Here is a 17,593-nt window from a genome sequence, read left to right on the forward strand (position 1 = left end):
AGACTGAGGAGTCGTACCTGTTCGTGTACGTGCCCATCCTTCCTGATAGGTGGGACCTATGCAGACAGATAAAAAAATGTGTCGTAGCTGGTTCAGATGGATATTGGCACGTGAGTGGGAGACACAACATTCTCTGGTTAAGGAATACTACCTCCGTCTAGGTGAGTAAGTCACCTTATGAAAATCAGGTTTTCCCAAAACCTTTAGGCGTGGAGCATTAACTTCCTGCTCGATCCCCTCCCAGCCTCGTTAGCCAGCGTGCTGTTCCTCTGTTGCCGCATTCTACCTTTCCATTTTTCCTTTTCTCAAGTGTGGAACGATCTGCATGCCGTCCTTGATGCACCAGAAGGACCACTGCATGCATCACGGCAGGGCGTTGATTGGGCCTGCTTGGAGAGCTGAAAAGGCATCCATATAACTACGTATTAATTGCTGATTTTGCTTCCATTTGTAACAGTGTCGTGGTTGGAAGTTTTGCTCGTCCCGGTGCTCTTTCTCGTCCAATCTACAGCCACCTATGTTGCGCTCATCTAGACGGAGGGAGTACACGGTTATCCTCATCAAAGGCCCATCTTCACGCTTCCGCATGCACGAGAATTTGGTTCTGCTCGCAATATGGATGATACATGGAGGATGAAGTGAACAGGCATGCTAGCACGGGAGACCTATTTCCGCTATACAATACTGGAGTACTCATGTTCCTACTAGTAGTAGTAGTAGTAGTAGTAGTAGTAGTAGTAGTAGTAGTACAACCGTGGTACACTTGATGGTCAAAATACTATTCATCCGGTCCTCACAGTGAAGTGACAACACCCTGCGCCTGACACTAGTCCACGCGGCGTGTTCGGGTTACCAAAGTCAGCCTCACCCTGTGAACTGTGCAGTCTATCACCGCCGTTGTACAGCACATTGGCATGCCTCGCCTCGTCTCCCTCTCCCCTCCCATAGCACCACTCCATCTCCATCTCCGTTTCCGTCTCCATCTCACTGTGCCCCCGTGTACCGTCGCCTCGCTCGCCTCCCCCAGTACCACTATTCCCTCGCTAGCCGCTCCAGCACCGACAGCCTTCTCCCCCGTAAATCAAGCCCCCAAAAAAACCCCACCTTCCAAGCTCCACCATGGCCGAACGCGAACCGCACAGCATCCATATGAGCCGCGATTGGAGCAATCTCCCCAGTGACATCCTCGACCTCTGTTGTTCGTGTATGGATATGTTGAGCGCCCCGCGGCTGGCTGCATGCTCGAGGGACATGCACATGGCCATCGTCGAAGCGAGGCCTAAGCTTTTCAAGACACCCTGCTTGCTGCTATCTGGTCTTGCGAGATTGGCTCACCATGATACGGAGGCATACATGATGCCCCTCGACTTTAATCCGATCTCCATTAGCCGAAACTTCTTTGCAGGTATGTAGTGGGTTGCCGTACATCATTTCCCTCGACTTCGATCCGATCACCATCGCCCGAAACTTCTTGGCAAGTATGTACTGGGTCGGCATGAACTCCCACTGGATGGCTGCCTTCAGAGAAGACGGTAAAAAGTTGATGCTCGTGAACTTCAAGACCTCCCATGAGATTATCCTTCCTCCGTTGGATTATATAGAGTTTTGCCATCGCGGTCCAAGTCATCTAGATTACCACGTCAGTTGGACGGACCTTGTTTTGCAGAAGATTGTAATCTGCCAAGTGCCCACACGACATGCGAATTACGCAGACTTCAAGCTAATTGCCTTGTTCGACCGCGGACTCGCCTATCTTTACGCCGGTGCCTTCTTTAGCTGGAGACAACTCAGCTCGCAGTGGATCATCGTCAAAGCTAGCGCCACCTCTTTTGCTTTGGTGTTCGTGTTGGTCGCCTCAATCTCGAGCTTCCTCCTTTTGACGGCCCCCTCCATCTCGAGCTTCTTCGTTTTGAGATTGATGTAGGCCTTCACTTGCTCCTCTTTTTCTTGACGCTTCCTCTCATCCTCTGCTTCCTTTTGGGTCATCATGCCTTGCCAAGTTTCTTGCAAGGGGAACGACGCCGCACCACGCTTCTCGTCCACCTTGGAATCGGTCTTGCCTCTTGGCTACTTCCCTCCCTCGTGCTGAACAACGGCCAATGACCCTCCTCTTTTGGGCGGTTGTTGATCTTTAAACTTGAGGAAATCTTTGATGATCGTCCAACAATGGGTGATGGTGAATGGTTTGCCGCCATGTTGGTCCTTGAAGGCTTCCAAAGAGTTGAATGCCTGCAAAATGAAAGTGAAGGCCACAATGTAATAGAGGACACAAAATGCAACGAACATGTAAATATGGTCATGCATCGGATGCATACCGACTGTCCACGATGTTGTGGAGGAGCTCGGCGACTGCCCAGTGGGCGGCGAATGGGCAACAAGCAGACGCTCGCCACGGCCATGTGGTCGTTGGAAAGAGAGAAAAGAAAGAATAAAAAAAGAAAAATGTGGTCCATTCCTCCCTGTATATGGTGTGGATATGAGGATTACTGGGACAAAGTAGGGAAGGGTCCGATTGAGTGGTTATTTATTCTCTACTGTCTGGGCAGTGATCACACTGCAGTGAGTGTCTTGGTTTTAGATGCTACTCACGGCATTTGTGTCATGGTCTACCCTTCTCTGCCTGAAGCTTTCTTTCCGTTCTAAGCTCACGAATGAGAGGTATTTGGACTCGATGGCTATAACAATTCCAGTGCCTCCATGCAGTCACTTTCCACCACCAGCGGCAGATGAGTCCAGTGCAAGGCCAGGGTTAGTCCTTCCTCCATGGCCTTAAGTTCCACCGAGGGAATGTGTGGTACTGCAACGGAAATGCATAGCCCACATGTACACATGACATGTTGCCCAAGCCTCTTTTTCCGTGGATGAAATACAGATACAACAAACTCCTCTATCACTAACTTCTCACAAGATGCTAAAAAAAACTACTGTATATTACTACTAATAAAGATCCAGAGGCATCCGTGCGAACACTCCGAACTATTAGGTGATCATCCAGCAACACAACTTTTCGCATAATTCAATCCATCCCCAGAGCAGCATGTTAAACGCCACATGAAAAAGATGCTCTAAAAGAACACATAGCTAAAAAGGGTGTGCCATGAAAATTGATAGCATCTTCTGCCCTGAGCTTGTGTTGCTCGATCTGGTTTCCCCAGAATCTGATATCTGCAGTTGATGTGATCCTATTACGTGGGTCTCATTGATACAGACTCGCTTGATTTAAACACCTGTACAAAAAGGTGCAGTACAAATAAATAAACAAACAGATGAAGAACAATAATTTGTATAACCTGACAGAGCATAACTCGCAGTGCCAGAATTCAACAAGAAAATAGATCGCTTAGAGAAGGCCCCATTTTTTGGCCACTAGTCCTAAATCTTGTGGATCTGCACCCTTTCATCCATGTCCCATTCGTTTTAAATATAAGGTACCTACGAGATTCAACTTTGATCAACAAGCAAGTACTAATTTTATGTTCTAACCAAATCCACCGGGCGGCCTTGTCCTCATCACCCACTCCCTTATTTTATGACCTAACCAAATCCACTGGGCCGCCTTTTCCTCATCACCCACCCCCTCACCAGTACACTCCCTCCTATAATTCTAAGTTTTTGGTGGCACCAGCACTGAGTGCCTCACACTGCTTACTACCCACAAAAAGTAGATTGTGCTAGGATTTAATTAGCAAATGTTAGTGACCACATATCTTTATGTCACTTGATTAAGTCATATAGATTCCTCACAAACGCAGATCGCAACATATGTTGTGTAAACTGTTGAAGTCACTCTATGTCTTCAATTAGTCGGAATGGATTTGGTCCAACCGACTTACTGAGTTCCTTATACAAAAGGTCACTCCCTATAATAATAATTGCCCATGTATGTTCATCAAGAAATCCTCGACAGGATTTTGCAATATCTCAGTGTGTTGATGATTTAACATCATTTGACAACGCGCGAGTTATTGACAAAGCATGTGATCATCCTAAGACAGGACTTTGAGAAGGATCTGGGTAATAGCAATTTTGCTTGGGATCAAAACTCAAGCAACTTCACACATGTATTACGGTACACCAAGTTGTCTACATAGCGTTGTGTGGCATTAGTTGTAACTCCTGCATATCCATGGTACCGACCCTTCGTTGCAGGTTAGTGTGATCCTCCAGTCCATTGATCGAGTATATCGTACGCTGTGTTTAGCTAAATAATGCCGGATTCCACTGTTTCCAAGCTGGTTGTTTTGGAAATTAATGAATGGTTCTAGGTTGGTTATTTTTAAAATGAATTTACAGTTTATAGGTATCTTTCATAAGATGAACTTTTGGTACATTCCTTTTACACCATAGCATTTCACTCCTGCGATCAAAGTATATTCTGTAACAGCACAAGCAAAAAATTCAATATGGACAAGTCATATCCAGCCAAAACTCTCGTGGATGTTCAATCGCAGACACGCTTTGTTTCCTACTTGGTGTAAGAGGCATCTCATGTAAGTCTCCTAAAGAGTTCCTATTGGCTATATCCACCAATCATTCTGAACTACAACACTTGAATTCTGTACGTGGGGTTGATAGTACTGAGTACTGAATCACCAACCATCCAGTATATCTAAGATAATGTTCCTAGTGTTGCTCGCATTCAACCAGGTTACAGAATGGGCAAACAAGATCATGTGACAACCTTGCAGATTTATTCACCAAGTCCCTTCCATATTCAACATTCCATAAATATGTTCATGAAATTGGTATACGACAACTTCATGATTTGCAGGGATCAGGGGAGTCACTCTCTAATTAACCTGTTCATACACCATATTGCACTCTTTTTTCCTTTTTGAGTTTACTCTCTAGGTTCTCATCTAGGCTTTTAATGGGGTAATATCTCTACAATACATATGCCCGACTTTTTATTTTCCCCACCGGGGTTTTTCAAAGAAGTATATATGACATATCTATTGAGTGCTACCTTGCGAGATAAATTCACTAGAGGTCATTGGACTCGCCCTCAAATTTCACTTCGGTCACTAAACTCAGGAATACCCAAAATACGGTCAATAAACATTCATCGATGGTCACTGCACACGCTTTGGCTCTGCATTCTGCCAATGTGGCATACTGCTTGACCGATTGAACGTCCACGTATGTGTAGTACATGATGATCATTCAATCGAACACTTCGCTTGCACCCATGAGGCTAACGTCCGTGCCCGGGACTCGCTGGTCGCTGCAGCCGGATGCGCTGGATGTTGTCCTGGTGTCGTGCCAATCAAGGACTCCATGCTTGGCGTTGGCGCCTGCGTCGTCCGTCGTCCTGTCGGACAAGACAAAGCCGCAGGGCCTCTAACTACTACTTTAGAGTGCACCGTCGCAGCCGTTGTAGAGGGATGCTCATCAGCTCCGAGGCCAATTAGTATGTGGTAGCTTGATTGCTTGCTGCCATGCCAGATGTGCCGTTCCAGATCGAGGCAAGGGCGCGCCACGCTGCATCTTAGCCCAGGAAGAGGTTGTCAACGATGAGCAGGGATCAGGTCCAGCGAATCAAAGAACAAAGAGGTAGCTCTCATGACCATCGTTGGGGCCTCTAAGGAGGAAACGCATGCCAAAGCTCCCCAATCGCATCACGGCGCACTAGGAGGGCAGGAAGAAGCTCCTCGTGGATGTGGCTTTGGCAGGGTTGTCAAAAAGAAGGCAGCTGCGACGACAGCAATGAAGACAAAGGTTGTCGAGGCGCCAACATGGAGGACCTCCGCGAGGGCAAAGCGCTGGCAGGTAGGCATGCACAATTCCAGTTTTTGATGCAACAGGTTGGTACTAAAGCTACATGGAGATCTTGCATTTCCTGCCCTCCCGTGACATCTTCAGCTAAAATTACCATCTAAAGGATTTTCATATCATCAGTACCAATCCATCCGTTAGGCAAGCCGTCGTGCAGCACACACCAGGCATGCACGGACAGAGCACACCACCGCTGCGCGTACACACCAAACTGCTACTATCGAGGCATGGTGGAGCGGGGCCGGCAAAGAGCATCAGGGCCATGACTCAACGTCCTTGGCTGCCTTAGCGAATGGCAGAGTTGCAGAGCCTCAGAGCCTCATCTTGCGCACTGTCAGCTTGGTTCATCGCGACGCCATTGTAATTCTTCCGGTTCCTGAAGAAGCGGTGTGCGCCCTCCTCAAGCAGCCGCCGCCGGCAGACCTCTTTCGCCGTCGCCAAGAACTACACTGCATGTTTGCCGCTCGAGCGAGAGAGAACGACCTGAAGGAAACAGCACCACCGCTGCCCTCCTCCATCTTCCTCTCGCTGCCAGCCAGCGAATCCATGGCTCCACGCTCGTAGCTGAGAAAGGACTCCACAGCAAAGGGAGAGGATGGCTGACAGAGGTGGTCAGCCAACGATGGAGGAGCACGGCGGAATTGGGGGAGGATTTTCACGGTACCATCTACTACACGAGCGTTTCGCAAAAAAAAATCACCGCAATGAATCCGTAGCCCCGCGCTCGTAGCCGGGAGAGGACGCCATGGCAAAGGGAGAGGACGATTGACAAAGATGGTCGGGGGATGATAGGGACCGCGGCGGAATTGGGAGAGGAGGATTTTCACGGCATCATTTACCAGATGAGCGTTTTCGCAAATAACAAATCCCGGCGCATTGGGGGCGCTCGGGGGCTCCGGCGCAAGGGAAAAACACGCCTGGCCCACACCGCCGGGCGAAAAGTCAAGCCAATCGTCCAGATTCGATTTGCCTGCTCGGCAATGGACTCGGACGATGAGGAGGCGCTCGCCGAGCTGCTGGAGGAGGAAGCCGATGCCGACGTCCAGGAAGAGGAACATCCCATGGTCCTCACCGCCCTCGCCGGCCTACTCGCGAGTAATGAAAAGCCGCAGCGAGGTGGCTTGGCGCCGGGGCGGATGAAAGCAAAGAACCGGCATCGTCTGGAAGGCTACTGCATGCTCTACTCCGACTACTTCGCCGACGCTCCACTGCACGGCGACAAAGTATTTCAAAGCTGTTATCGGATGAGCCGAAAGCTTTTCCTCAGGATTGTGAATTCCATCCAGAAGTTCGACAGCTACTTCAAGTGCAAGAAGGATTGCACCAGCAAACTTGGATTCACCTCAATCCAGAAGTGCACGACAGCGCTGAGGATGCTTGCATACGGAGCTCCCGGTGATTCACTCGACGACTATGGGCGCATGGCCGAGTCCACCACAAGTTCTGCAGGGCAGTGGTGGCAATGTTTGGACCGCAATACTTGTGAAACACCCAATGCGGAAGACACTGCTCGGATCCTAGCACAGAATGCAGCAAGAGGATTTCCTGGAATGCTTGGAAGCATCGACTGCATGCATTGGAAATGGAAGAACTGCCCATTTGCTTGGCAGGGGATGTACAAAGGCGCCAAAGGCGGTTGCAGTGTGGTACTTGAGGCGGTGGCCACACAGGACCTCTAGATTTGGCACTCCTTCTTTGGTATGCCAAGAACTCACAATGACATCAACGTGATGTAGTGCTCCCCTGTCTTTGCCAAGCTTGTTGAAGGTCATTCTCCTCCGGTAAACTTCGAGGTCAATGGGCAGCACTACAACAAGGGGTACTACCTAGCTGATGGCATCTATCCGAGATGGTCGACATTTGTGAAGACTATCTCAAACGCTGTGCCAGGAGGCAAGAAGTCCTACTTTGCCAAGGTTCAGAAGGCTTGCAGGAAGGATGTCGAGCGGGCATTTGGTGTGCTCCAATCTCGATTTGCTGTTGTCCGGCACCCTGCTCAGACCTGGTCGAAAGATCAAATGTGGGAGATCATGGCTTGCTGTGTCATCATGCACAACATGATCATTGAGAGCGAGCAGGAAGAGCCAGTGTTCGACACTGAACCATACTACAGGCAGGGTCCTCTTGCCGAAGTTGATCACCAGCTACCGGCGACCTGGGCTGCCTACCTCAACATGCGTTAGGAGATCCGAGACCCACAGGTGCATCAACAACTGCAGCAGGATCTGGTGGAGCATCTATGGAGGATCAAGGGCGACGCCTAGCTCGACGTGTGATGAAACATGAGTTTTTATTTTTGAACAATATAATTTGTATTTAACTATTTGTTGTTGCACTATTTGTTGAACTATTTGATTTCCATTGATTTTCTATGATGAACTATGTGATAAAAGAATTATTTATGTTGAGAATTCACGCCGAACCACGCCGAATATGGGCCGATTCTCGCCGATATCGGGCCGAAAACCTGGCCGACATCGGTGCCTGGGGGCGACAGTTGGGTGCCCAACCGCCCCCAGAGCCGATTATACCGCCGGCTCGCCCCCAGGCTGCGATTTTTATGCCTCCTGGGGGGGCCAACGGCTGGAGATGCTCTAAGCTTTTCTTACACGAATTATCAAGACAATAACTCTTATATGTTGTATCATTTTATCCATGTTTTCGTAGGTTTGAAGTGGTTTTAGCAACATATGAAGACACTTTTCTCCTCATACTTCTCCCCACATGTTTTTTAACCTGTATCAAGATGATGTTGCTCGCAAAGATAAGCATTGATTAGGAGGGTTGTTTGGAAATCAATGGTTAACTCATGCTTATGGAACAATCAAGTGGTTCCTAATTTGCTTGCATCTCTTGTAACACTATAAATACCTCAATTCATCATTAAGGATTACACATTGTTTACATTACATCATTAGTTTATTCTCTCATCGTTTCTACTTCCAAGACATTATCATCATCGTCGTCGTTTCTACTTGTAACACATTATCATCATCAAAAGAGAATTATTGTTCCTTTCATAGTGTTATTACTCTTCCTAACTACACTGGATACAAAACACGTTATCATCACACTCCATCGAGGTAGAAGAAACTACGCCGATGAGATGTTGTTTCTCACATCTCTTTCTCCGCCTTCTCATGGAGGATCGCCACCATCGCTTGACATTGTCGTTGCTTCGTCCACCATTGTTGGGGTGCTTCACCTCAACAATTATGCGTCACAGTGGTTGCAGCCACCACGCTGTGTTATGGACAGCGCCACTATACCACTGGACATCCTCGCAATGACCGCCACGCCGCCCCAATGAGTGCAAGGGCCAGAGACCTCAACCTATGGTTAACGGCTGGATTGAGCGCCCCATCGCTGGATGCAAAAAACGCCACCAAGCCTTGATCCTGCCGCATAGCGGATGGCCTGCTGCCTAGTGCACGGGTACAAACTGTATCCAGTGTGCAAACAGAGGAGGCCGTGCGCGCATCACAACCATCACCATGAACCGCCATGAACCGACGAAGGAACGAGCTCGCGACGAACGTGGGACCAAGTGGCCCCTACAAGCCGGTGCGAATATTTGTCTCTACCGACACACTGTCATCTCCCTACACTTGAGGGTCATTGCCACTTCTACGAACGCATTGCCGCCGACGACAATCAAGCTCGCAAACGAGCACAAGCACCGCAGCCTCTAGCAACACCTCGTTGCGCGAGGAGGGCTTCATCCCTCCACCACTGATAGAGCTTGAGGAAACACGCAAGGAGGCGCTACACCTTGAGACCTGGCTCGACGAAGCAACCAGAGCCAGTTGGATCAGTTGGACCCCGAAGGGACCCTAAATGTCGGCCTATCACATACAACGGGCACCAGACCTGCCAAGACCCAAGTCCATGCGCTTGTGGCCTTTTTGCTAAGAACTCCCTATATTTTTAGGTTTCACATAAGGTCACCCTATCAGTATTGTTTTTGTATTTGTATTGTTTAGCTCCTGCATTCCAAAATCCAACTTTGACCATAAACTAGACAAGTAATATATATTTTTTGTGACTTAACAAGTATACCATTGGAAACTTCTTTTGAATATAAATTCAGTATACCATTTTTTTCACATATAACCCCCATTTGGTTGTTCTAATTTATGGTCAAAGTTCAATTTTGAAATGTGTGCACGCCTTATTCATTGGAATGGAGAGAGTAGGATGCGGAGCGGTGGAGGTCAAAAGCATGCAAAAGAATCAACCTACAGGACATAGGGGGACCACACTTCCAAAAAATCAGAGAAAGGAACGATGAATAGGGACCAGCACGTGCCCAAGAGAAATCATTAATTCCTGATTGGGCGATCTGACGATGGAGTGGGTAGTCGATGCATCCCGAGATATCAGCCACGCCGCGTGATTTGAAGATTTCTCCAATGTACAATGCAAATACACAGTAGCCACGCGCTCGAGCCAAGCAACAACGCGCGACCTTATGTAGCCCACGGCTCTCTAACTCCAATCACAGCCTCACTGACCTAACCCTTCATTACTCCGTGTGCTCGCTCAGTCGCTCTGGGCATCTCGCCACCAACGCCATTCCTGAGTTCATGACTTATTTTTTAGATTGTTCGTGATCCAGCTTACCGCTCGTGTCTCCGTTTTCTAGTGGAAGTGTCTCAGATTTATTTAGATACTGCATGGAGGCTTTGGACTGCATTCTCAGTTATATGATGTTTGTATTATTTAGATATTGGTTGGGAGGCTTTGGACTGCATTCTGGATTATATGATGTTTGTAAACCCTAATTCTATATTTCTGTGGGCTTAAAGTTTTGGCATATTTAGACGCACCAAGATTAGTATTATGATATACATGTGCACTAGTAAAAGAATATATTGCAAAAACGTTTGTGGGTGCAAAGCCTCCATAGCCCCAACTCTGGATCTGCCCATGCTGCTTAATATGTACTCCCTCTGTCCCATAATATAAGAACTTTTTTACACTAATATAGTGTCAAAAGCGCTCTTATATTATGGGACAGAGGGAGTAGTTATGATAACAAATGACAAAAATAAGTTTGGTGGCGTGGCATGAGGCGGAGTCAGGTCACTAAAGGTGGTAGGCCAACAACAACGAGGCAGTTCTGGATATAGGAAGGAATGGGCAGAGATCAAGGGAGGACAAAGCTAAAGATAGGAGTGGCTGCAACGTGGGATCAGGTTCATTATGTGGCAGCTTACGTGCTATAGTTATACTTCATACAACAAATGTTCCAGGTACAGTGCACGAGGATTTAAAAAATGCTCACCTTCTCAAGAGGTTGTCTAAGCATGTCGTAGTATTTATGTTCATAATGCCTTGTGTCCCTCCAAAACTGAAGAAGCAAACAAAATAGTGAACACAACAACACAATAGTCCCAAAGTTATAGCAAGATATTATACTTCAACATACATGCTCAAGATTTGCCTTCCACACCTCGTTTGCATAATCAACCTGTCAAAAGTTGACGATGAATAATTTCCATGAATACAATGAGTTATAATTGACCTTTAGGAGGAAGCCTACCATTTTAACAGCGTCATGACATGTGTCATCATCTTTTCTTGGTAAGAATTTTTGAAGATCCTGATATTCGAGAAAAAGAATGGCCCTAATCAACCATGTAATATGAGAAAACAGAGATAGCAAAAGAAGTATACCATTATTGCTTGGATTGCATAACATCCATCAAAGCAATGCCCAGTCAAAGCATTAAATTGATCCAATAATTTCTTAAATGATTCTTTATCCTTCAAAAGGAAAAAAAAATGTCAACATACGAAATATGGAATTAAATATAACAGTTATAAATAAGCAAAGTACCCAATCAATAGAAGAATCATCAGTACTGAAAAAGCCTTCTTCATCCAGCAAATCCATCAAGCTTGCAAGTTGACCTTTCACCTGGAATTTTTCAATGTAAATACATGGTTCAACTCAGCATTAGATTATACTCTCTGAAAATTCTAAACCATGGTGATGCAAAGTCTGAACCATGAATTGTTCAGAGTTAGGTGTAGTCTTTTTTTTTTGCTAGAAGAATTGTATTAAATTATTATTGAGAAGTAGGACAAGCATCACCAGGGAGAGAAGACTACACCTAACCTCTCTGAAAAGTTAAGTTGAAAATACAGAACAGGTTTCCATACCTCATCATTAAGATCTCTCAAACTCTGAGTGTAAGAGTTCATTTTGTGTTTCCGCTCAGCAATATTGGTCATCCGCTATAAAAGAGTAAAAATGTGTAGGAGAATAATTTGTAACATAATCATCAAAAACATAAGTACTCCCTCTGTTCCTAAATATAAGTCTTTTTAGAGATTCCAATGCGGACTACATACGGAGCAAAATGAGTGAATCTACACTCTAAAATATGTCTATATACATCTGTATGTAGTCCTTATTGAAATCTCTAAAAAGACTTATATTTAGGAACGGAAGTAGAAGAGTATAAAATCGACCAAGGAATTCATGTGAAGTAACAAGTACCTCAAAGGACATTTTGGCAAGATCAGGATCCAGTTCTGCAAACTTCTCATCATCTCTACGAGCACTTTCCTGAAAAAAAGTCAGCATACAAACAATGCATAAGGAAATTAATAGATAGATGTGTCGAGCCATATAGTGAAACATTTCCAACAACAGAAAATGATGTTCTACCATGAAAGAAGACAAGTCAATAGCATCATCCCATGTGCATGTAGCCAAATAATTATCGAACTCTTCATGCAGACGTACTTGTTTTTTCGCTGTATAATACTGGAAAAAAGGACCTCCCAAGTTAATACAGACTAGAAGGTGACCAAGTTAAAAGAGCTAAAGCACCAACAAGTCAAAATTTAGTAGTCCTGAGATGGTAACAACAATGAAGGTACAGAATATAAGGCTGAATAAGTGAATATAGATTACCATTTTTTGAAATTATAGGTTCCCATTTAGTTGTATTTTAAAGTGATAAATGATAGGCCAGAGAATACAGGAGTAGGTCGAAAAGCAAGAACACGCCATTTTTACAACTGAATTTCAAGAGAATTATACTCCGTATGACATAGGGGCAAACCAGCTCAGCCCTGGGATAGTTTGCCAGTTCAAGATCCACACAACGCCCGGGCCTTATTTGGAGTGGGCGAGTGGCTGTTGAATGCATTATCGACAATGTTGAGACCGACCAAGTTCTGGTCTGACTGCTGGTTGCAAGCTAAAAACAGTGGCGGAGTTGGTCCTAATTTGTTCTCTTAATTCTCAAACAAGACATTAATTGGTGACGCTGGCTCAAGCTCGTACCAACCGAAGATAGGTGACTGACATTAAGGGAGCATTAATTGTGCAAGTTATTGTCAAATATCTTCAAATTTGGGATATGGTTGACAACCTTGTCTTACACCATGATGTGCCGAATCAGCACAAATGGCGCCTAACTCAATCAGGCTCCTATACCAGTAAGTCCACCTACGATGGTTGCTCTCTGGGATCCATCGAGTTTGCGCCTGGAAAAGGATTTGGAAATCTTGGGCTCTGCTGCTTTGATTTTTCATCTGGTGGGCTGTCAAGAAATGCTGCTGGACAGCTGATTGGTTATCTAAGCATGGGCTGCCACACTCTGCTGCTTGACCTTTGTGTGATCAAGAAGAAGAAATTCAGCACATCCTGGTTTCTTGTGTGTCTCATGGCAAGTCTGGATGCTGGTTCTCCAAAAGTTGGTATATCAGCTACTGCCCCCCAACCTGGTGCAACTTTTTTCTCCAGGTGACGGTGCAGTGTAATCAAGAGGGCTCTCCTAAAGAGATGAGGAAAGGTCTTAAGTCCCTCATCATTCTGGTTGCCTGGGAATTATGAAAGCACCAAAATGCTTGTGTGCTGAGAGAGCAAACCCTTGTATTCATATGGTTTTACAAGTGGTGGCTAGTGAAAGTCGTTTGTTGTGCTTTGCTGGAGCTGCAGCACTCCACAAATTGCTCCTGTGGTCGCTTACCCTGGACACTTAGTCCACCTTGGGGTAGTGTGTGATAGTGGTCGCTGTTCTTCTGTGTGTGGCGCAACTGCTTTTTTGTATGTTCTGGGAGCAGGCCTGTCAGCCTCTCCTTTGTACTCCCTCCGTCCGAAAAAACTTGTCATCAAAATGGACAAAAGGAAATGTATCTAGAACTAAAATACATCTAGATACATCCCCTTTTATTCATTTTGATGACAAGTATTTTCGGACGGAGGGAGTACTTTATTCCTTTCTTCTTAATGAAACAACACGCAGCTCCCCTGCATCATTCGAGAAGAAGAAAAAGGGCAAAAGCTTATAAATAGGTGTTTTCCTGGCTTATAAGCCAAAACTAAGCCTAACGAAACACCCCTAAGCTTAAGGCAGTAACTTTTGTAAGCTTGCACCTTCAGCAGTCAAGCTTATAAACCTCAAACAGAACATAAACTGAGTTTAGTGAAACAGAATTCAGAGCTTAACTAAAAGCTAATGTATAATTTTCTGAAGGATCCTGAATCTCACTTTTGGCAGAAAAATTGGACTAGGCTGTTTTCTCTGGCTTCTTTGCCTTGAATAATACTTATATTTTATCAAGACACCATACAAGTACCACTGTAACACTGATGCTAGATGACACCAACAGGTAAATTAACAACTCTGACATTCCTCCATCTCTGTTTGTGATATACTATATTACAATGAAGTGGCTTATGCCGGACTTCACTAAGTCTACGCAGGTTGATCCCCCAAAAATAAAATCTTATAAGTATGTTCAACCATTTAAACAATCAAAGCTTGTCAGCTGGCAGAAGTGTATAACAAGTTGAACCAACAAGTCTACTGATGAACTACAACATATACACAACAAAAGAGAACTCATAGTTCTGTTCACAACGAGTCAACAATTGCATGCATTCACGTCATATGCTAGTTTTAGATACAATCTTCCACATATGAGCATGTGCACACCAAATGTTATACAATAGCTATGTGTATAGCCCTGTGCTTGCATGTAACAGCTCCTCAGTTACTAGCTTAATAGGTACTCCCTCCATGCTTGAAAAGAAGGAAGAAGGCATACAAGTTTTGCCTACGGTCAAAAGGCGCAAAGTTTGACCAAGTTTATAGGAAAAACTATCAACAACAACAACAATACTAGATAGGTATAATATGAAAGTATATTTTATACAAAAAATACAATACCAAATTAGTATAACTGAATACACAATAAAATATACTTTCATTAAGAGTTCAAAAATGAAAGTATATTTTATTGTGTATTCAGTTATACTAATTTGGTATTGTAGTTTTTGTATAAACTTGGTCAAACTTGGCACTGTTGAACTTCAATCAAAATGTGTAAGCCTTCTTTTCAAGCACGGAGGGAGTACATAATTGTGTTACACAGTTCTAGTTATCCATGACACATTTATTGTACTATCTGACCATCTCGTCAACAATAATGCTAAATCTATTAGAATATCAGTGCACATAACACAGTTTGGATTTAAAATATGCATGGATACAACTTTGGGGATGGGGAAATACAATTAAAAATAGTGATGGCGTACCCCAAACTGTTCCTTCTTACTCTCAAAGTATACCGATGCATATGGCCGCAAGTGCGCCAAGAAATCATCAGGGTCAGGTTCCAGTGGCTGTGAGAAGGAACTAGATTAATGAAGTTCTGGCCACGCCCCCCAAAAAAGAAAATTAATGCACAAACCTCAATAATTGCACACCCTTCAGCTAACTCACGGGCACTTATTAGCAGTTGCTCCTTGTGGCGCTAGAAAATGTCAGTTTTTTAGCTTGCAACATAGGCGACAAAAAGTAATCTAGGAAACATATGAAACAACTTTAAGACATCATAATAACCTCACGTATCAAGGGATGAAACTGAGGCTCCCAGAAAATCAACAACGAATCAAGGAAAATCTACAAGAGAGATAGTCAGTCCAACCTTCCGTTAAATGGATCACAGAGTAAACTAATACTTACATCAACTGCCCTTAGTGCATAACTTCGCCAAAGATCAGATTGTGGTTGACAGCTTTCCACAAGACGATCCATAACATCATCCGAACAATCAGTTTGCTGTAAATGATCTAAGATCAAGTTAGGGATGCCCCTGTTACAGAAAAGTAAGGACCAGGCCAAATACCTTAACGTAAGGTTTCAAATTGATAAGTTCGACCAAAAAATCGTAGATCTCTTCAGTACGTCGCCGATAGCATACATCATACTCCTTTCTCTTAAAAACAACAAAAAAAAAACTAACATGAAACAGGAAGAAAATGCATGCGCATATTGCAAGCTGAAGGTTATCAAGAATACAGTACTCACCTGTAGCATACGGGACATGATTCGCAAATGAGGATGTTGCAAGCTGTTAATGGCATACTTTGCCTTAAACTCTGGATTCAATCTCTCAAGAAGAGCATCACCATTTAAAAATTTATGCTGCAAAATTAGTTCATTAGTGCAACTTACAGTTTTACTAACAAAATATGAAGTCAGAAAAATTGTAGTGTTCTTAAATCCCCACTAAAGTTATGTTGTACAAAACAAGGCTTTCGAAGGCAACTCCTAAAGGTAACACCCAAGGCTTTTCTGGTTGTATCAGTAATCTAACAAGTTTTTTTCCAGCTCTATAAGGGCGTACCCAGTGCTGAAAGCTCCCAAACAAGGTGGGGTCTGGGAAAAGGAATTTCTAGACAGCCTTACCCTTGCATAATAATTCTGCACGGAGGCTGGTTCAAACTCAGGACCTCCAGGCCACAAGTGGAGAGACTACTACTGCGCCAGGCCCGCCCTTCTTTTTCCAGCTCTATCTCTAGAGGAATTTGTTTTAATTTGAAATGACTGTATCAGAAATCAAACAAGTTTTTTCCAGCTCTATCTCTAGAGGAATTTGTGGAATTTTGAAAATAGCAAACAACAGCTAAAAAAGGCGATAAAATAAATTAAAAATTAAAAATAAATACCCACTAAAAAGAATCTTTGCCTCCCAAAAAATTGATTCTTGCAAGCACATACATGCAACAGGCTGCGTGCCTCCTTAAGTTTAAAAAATCACAATATTTGCATTTGTTCATATGGTTGACTTCGATTGGCACAATAGGACGCCATGGAACCACAAGAAACACGATGGAATCTAGTTAGTCATAGAAGGCAAACAAAACATGTGTATGGACACCAGAAAACAAGTTTCGTTGACTACATGGTAAGACACAGCTAAGCATTTTATTCAACATTGGATAGTATGTGCTTAATAAATAAATATCACATGATGGAGCAAAAATTTACCTCCAGACAGTCATTCATTGTATCCACCTCATGCAACATTTCCATATAGGTAGGAAAATATCTGTCAAATTCTTCGTTGAACTGCGCAAAGCATAAAAGGGAACATATTGGGAAGAAAAATAAGCACTAGAAGTAAGCCGAGTAACTTCTTTGAATGTGAGACATAAAATATAAGAAAAACAAGATAACTCACCTCCCAATTCCACACAACGTGCTTTGGGAAAATATCTGGAGCAGGCAAAGACGCACGATAATGAAGATCCTTCAATTCCTTATTGAGCCAATCGATGAATCCATCCGCACAGGTTTTTCTGTCTGCCATTTCGCCATTCGTCATAGTAACCTGGTAAAAAATACATGCATCATAGCAGAATTCACTTACAGTGTTTGACTGAACCGAGCTTTGCCTAAAAAAGAAAAGGCTAATGCCAGCATACCAAATCAACATAAATACCTATATGCTCGTGATTTAAGTTAAGCTTTACAAAAGTATCTCGCAGCTAAGGCCAATCATACTA

General features: G+C 44.3%; 1 protein-coding gene across 3 annotated transcripts in view; it reads right to left on the minus strand.

Annotated features, from left to right (window-relative positions):
- Positions 1-2,837: 2,837 nt before the first annotated feature.
- Positions 2,838-17,593, minus strand: part of LOC109761644 (protein HASTY 1) — a 35,260-nt gene continuing 20,504 nt past the window's right edge. The window contains exons 24-40 of one of the 3 annotated variants that reach the window (XM_045235148.2): positions 17,269-17,418; positions 17,076-17,156; positions 16,113-16,229; positions 15,931-16,020; positions 15,768-15,863; positions 15,645-15,704; positions 15,493-15,555; positions 15,338-15,424; positions 12,455-12,553; positions 12,284-12,352; positions 11,944-12,018; positions 11,618-11,698; positions 11,455-11,544; positions 11,321-11,380; positions 11,207-11,248; positions 11,063-11,128; positions 2,838-3,227 (exon numbers count right to left, since the gene is read on the minus strand). In XM_045235148.2, coding sequence (XP_045091083.1) covers positions 3,186-3,227; positions 11,063-11,128; positions 11,207-11,248; positions 11,321-11,380; positions 11,455-11,544; positions 11,618-11,698; positions 11,944-12,018; positions 12,284-12,352; positions 12,455-12,553; positions 15,338-15,424; positions 15,493-15,555; positions 15,645-15,704; positions 15,768-15,863; positions 15,931-16,020; positions 16,113-16,229; positions 17,076-17,156; positions 17,269-17,418 — 1,368 coding nt within the window. In that variant the 3' untranslated portion in view covers positions 2,838-3,185. Of the gene's footprint in view, positions 3,228-11,062; positions 11,129-11,206; positions 11,249-11,320; positions 11,381-11,454; positions 11,545-11,617; positions 11,699-11,943; positions 12,019-12,283; positions 12,353-12,454; positions 12,554-15,337; positions 15,425-15,492; positions 15,556-15,625; positions 15,705-15,767; positions 15,875-15,930; positions 16,021-16,112; positions 16,230-17,075; positions 17,157-17,268; positions 17,419-17,593 lie in introns of those variants that run through there. The other 2 variants (XR_006672508.2, XM_045235149.2) reach the window with 2 other exon arrangements.

This window comes from Aegilops tauschii, chromosome 3 (assembly GCF_002575655.3).
Source record: "Aegilops tauschii subsp. strangulata cultivar AL8/78 chromosome 3, Aet v6.0, whole genome shotgun sequence".
Lineage (NCBI taxonomy): Eukaryota > Viridiplantae > Streptophyta > Magnoliopsida > Poales > Poaceae > Aegilops > Aegilops tauschii.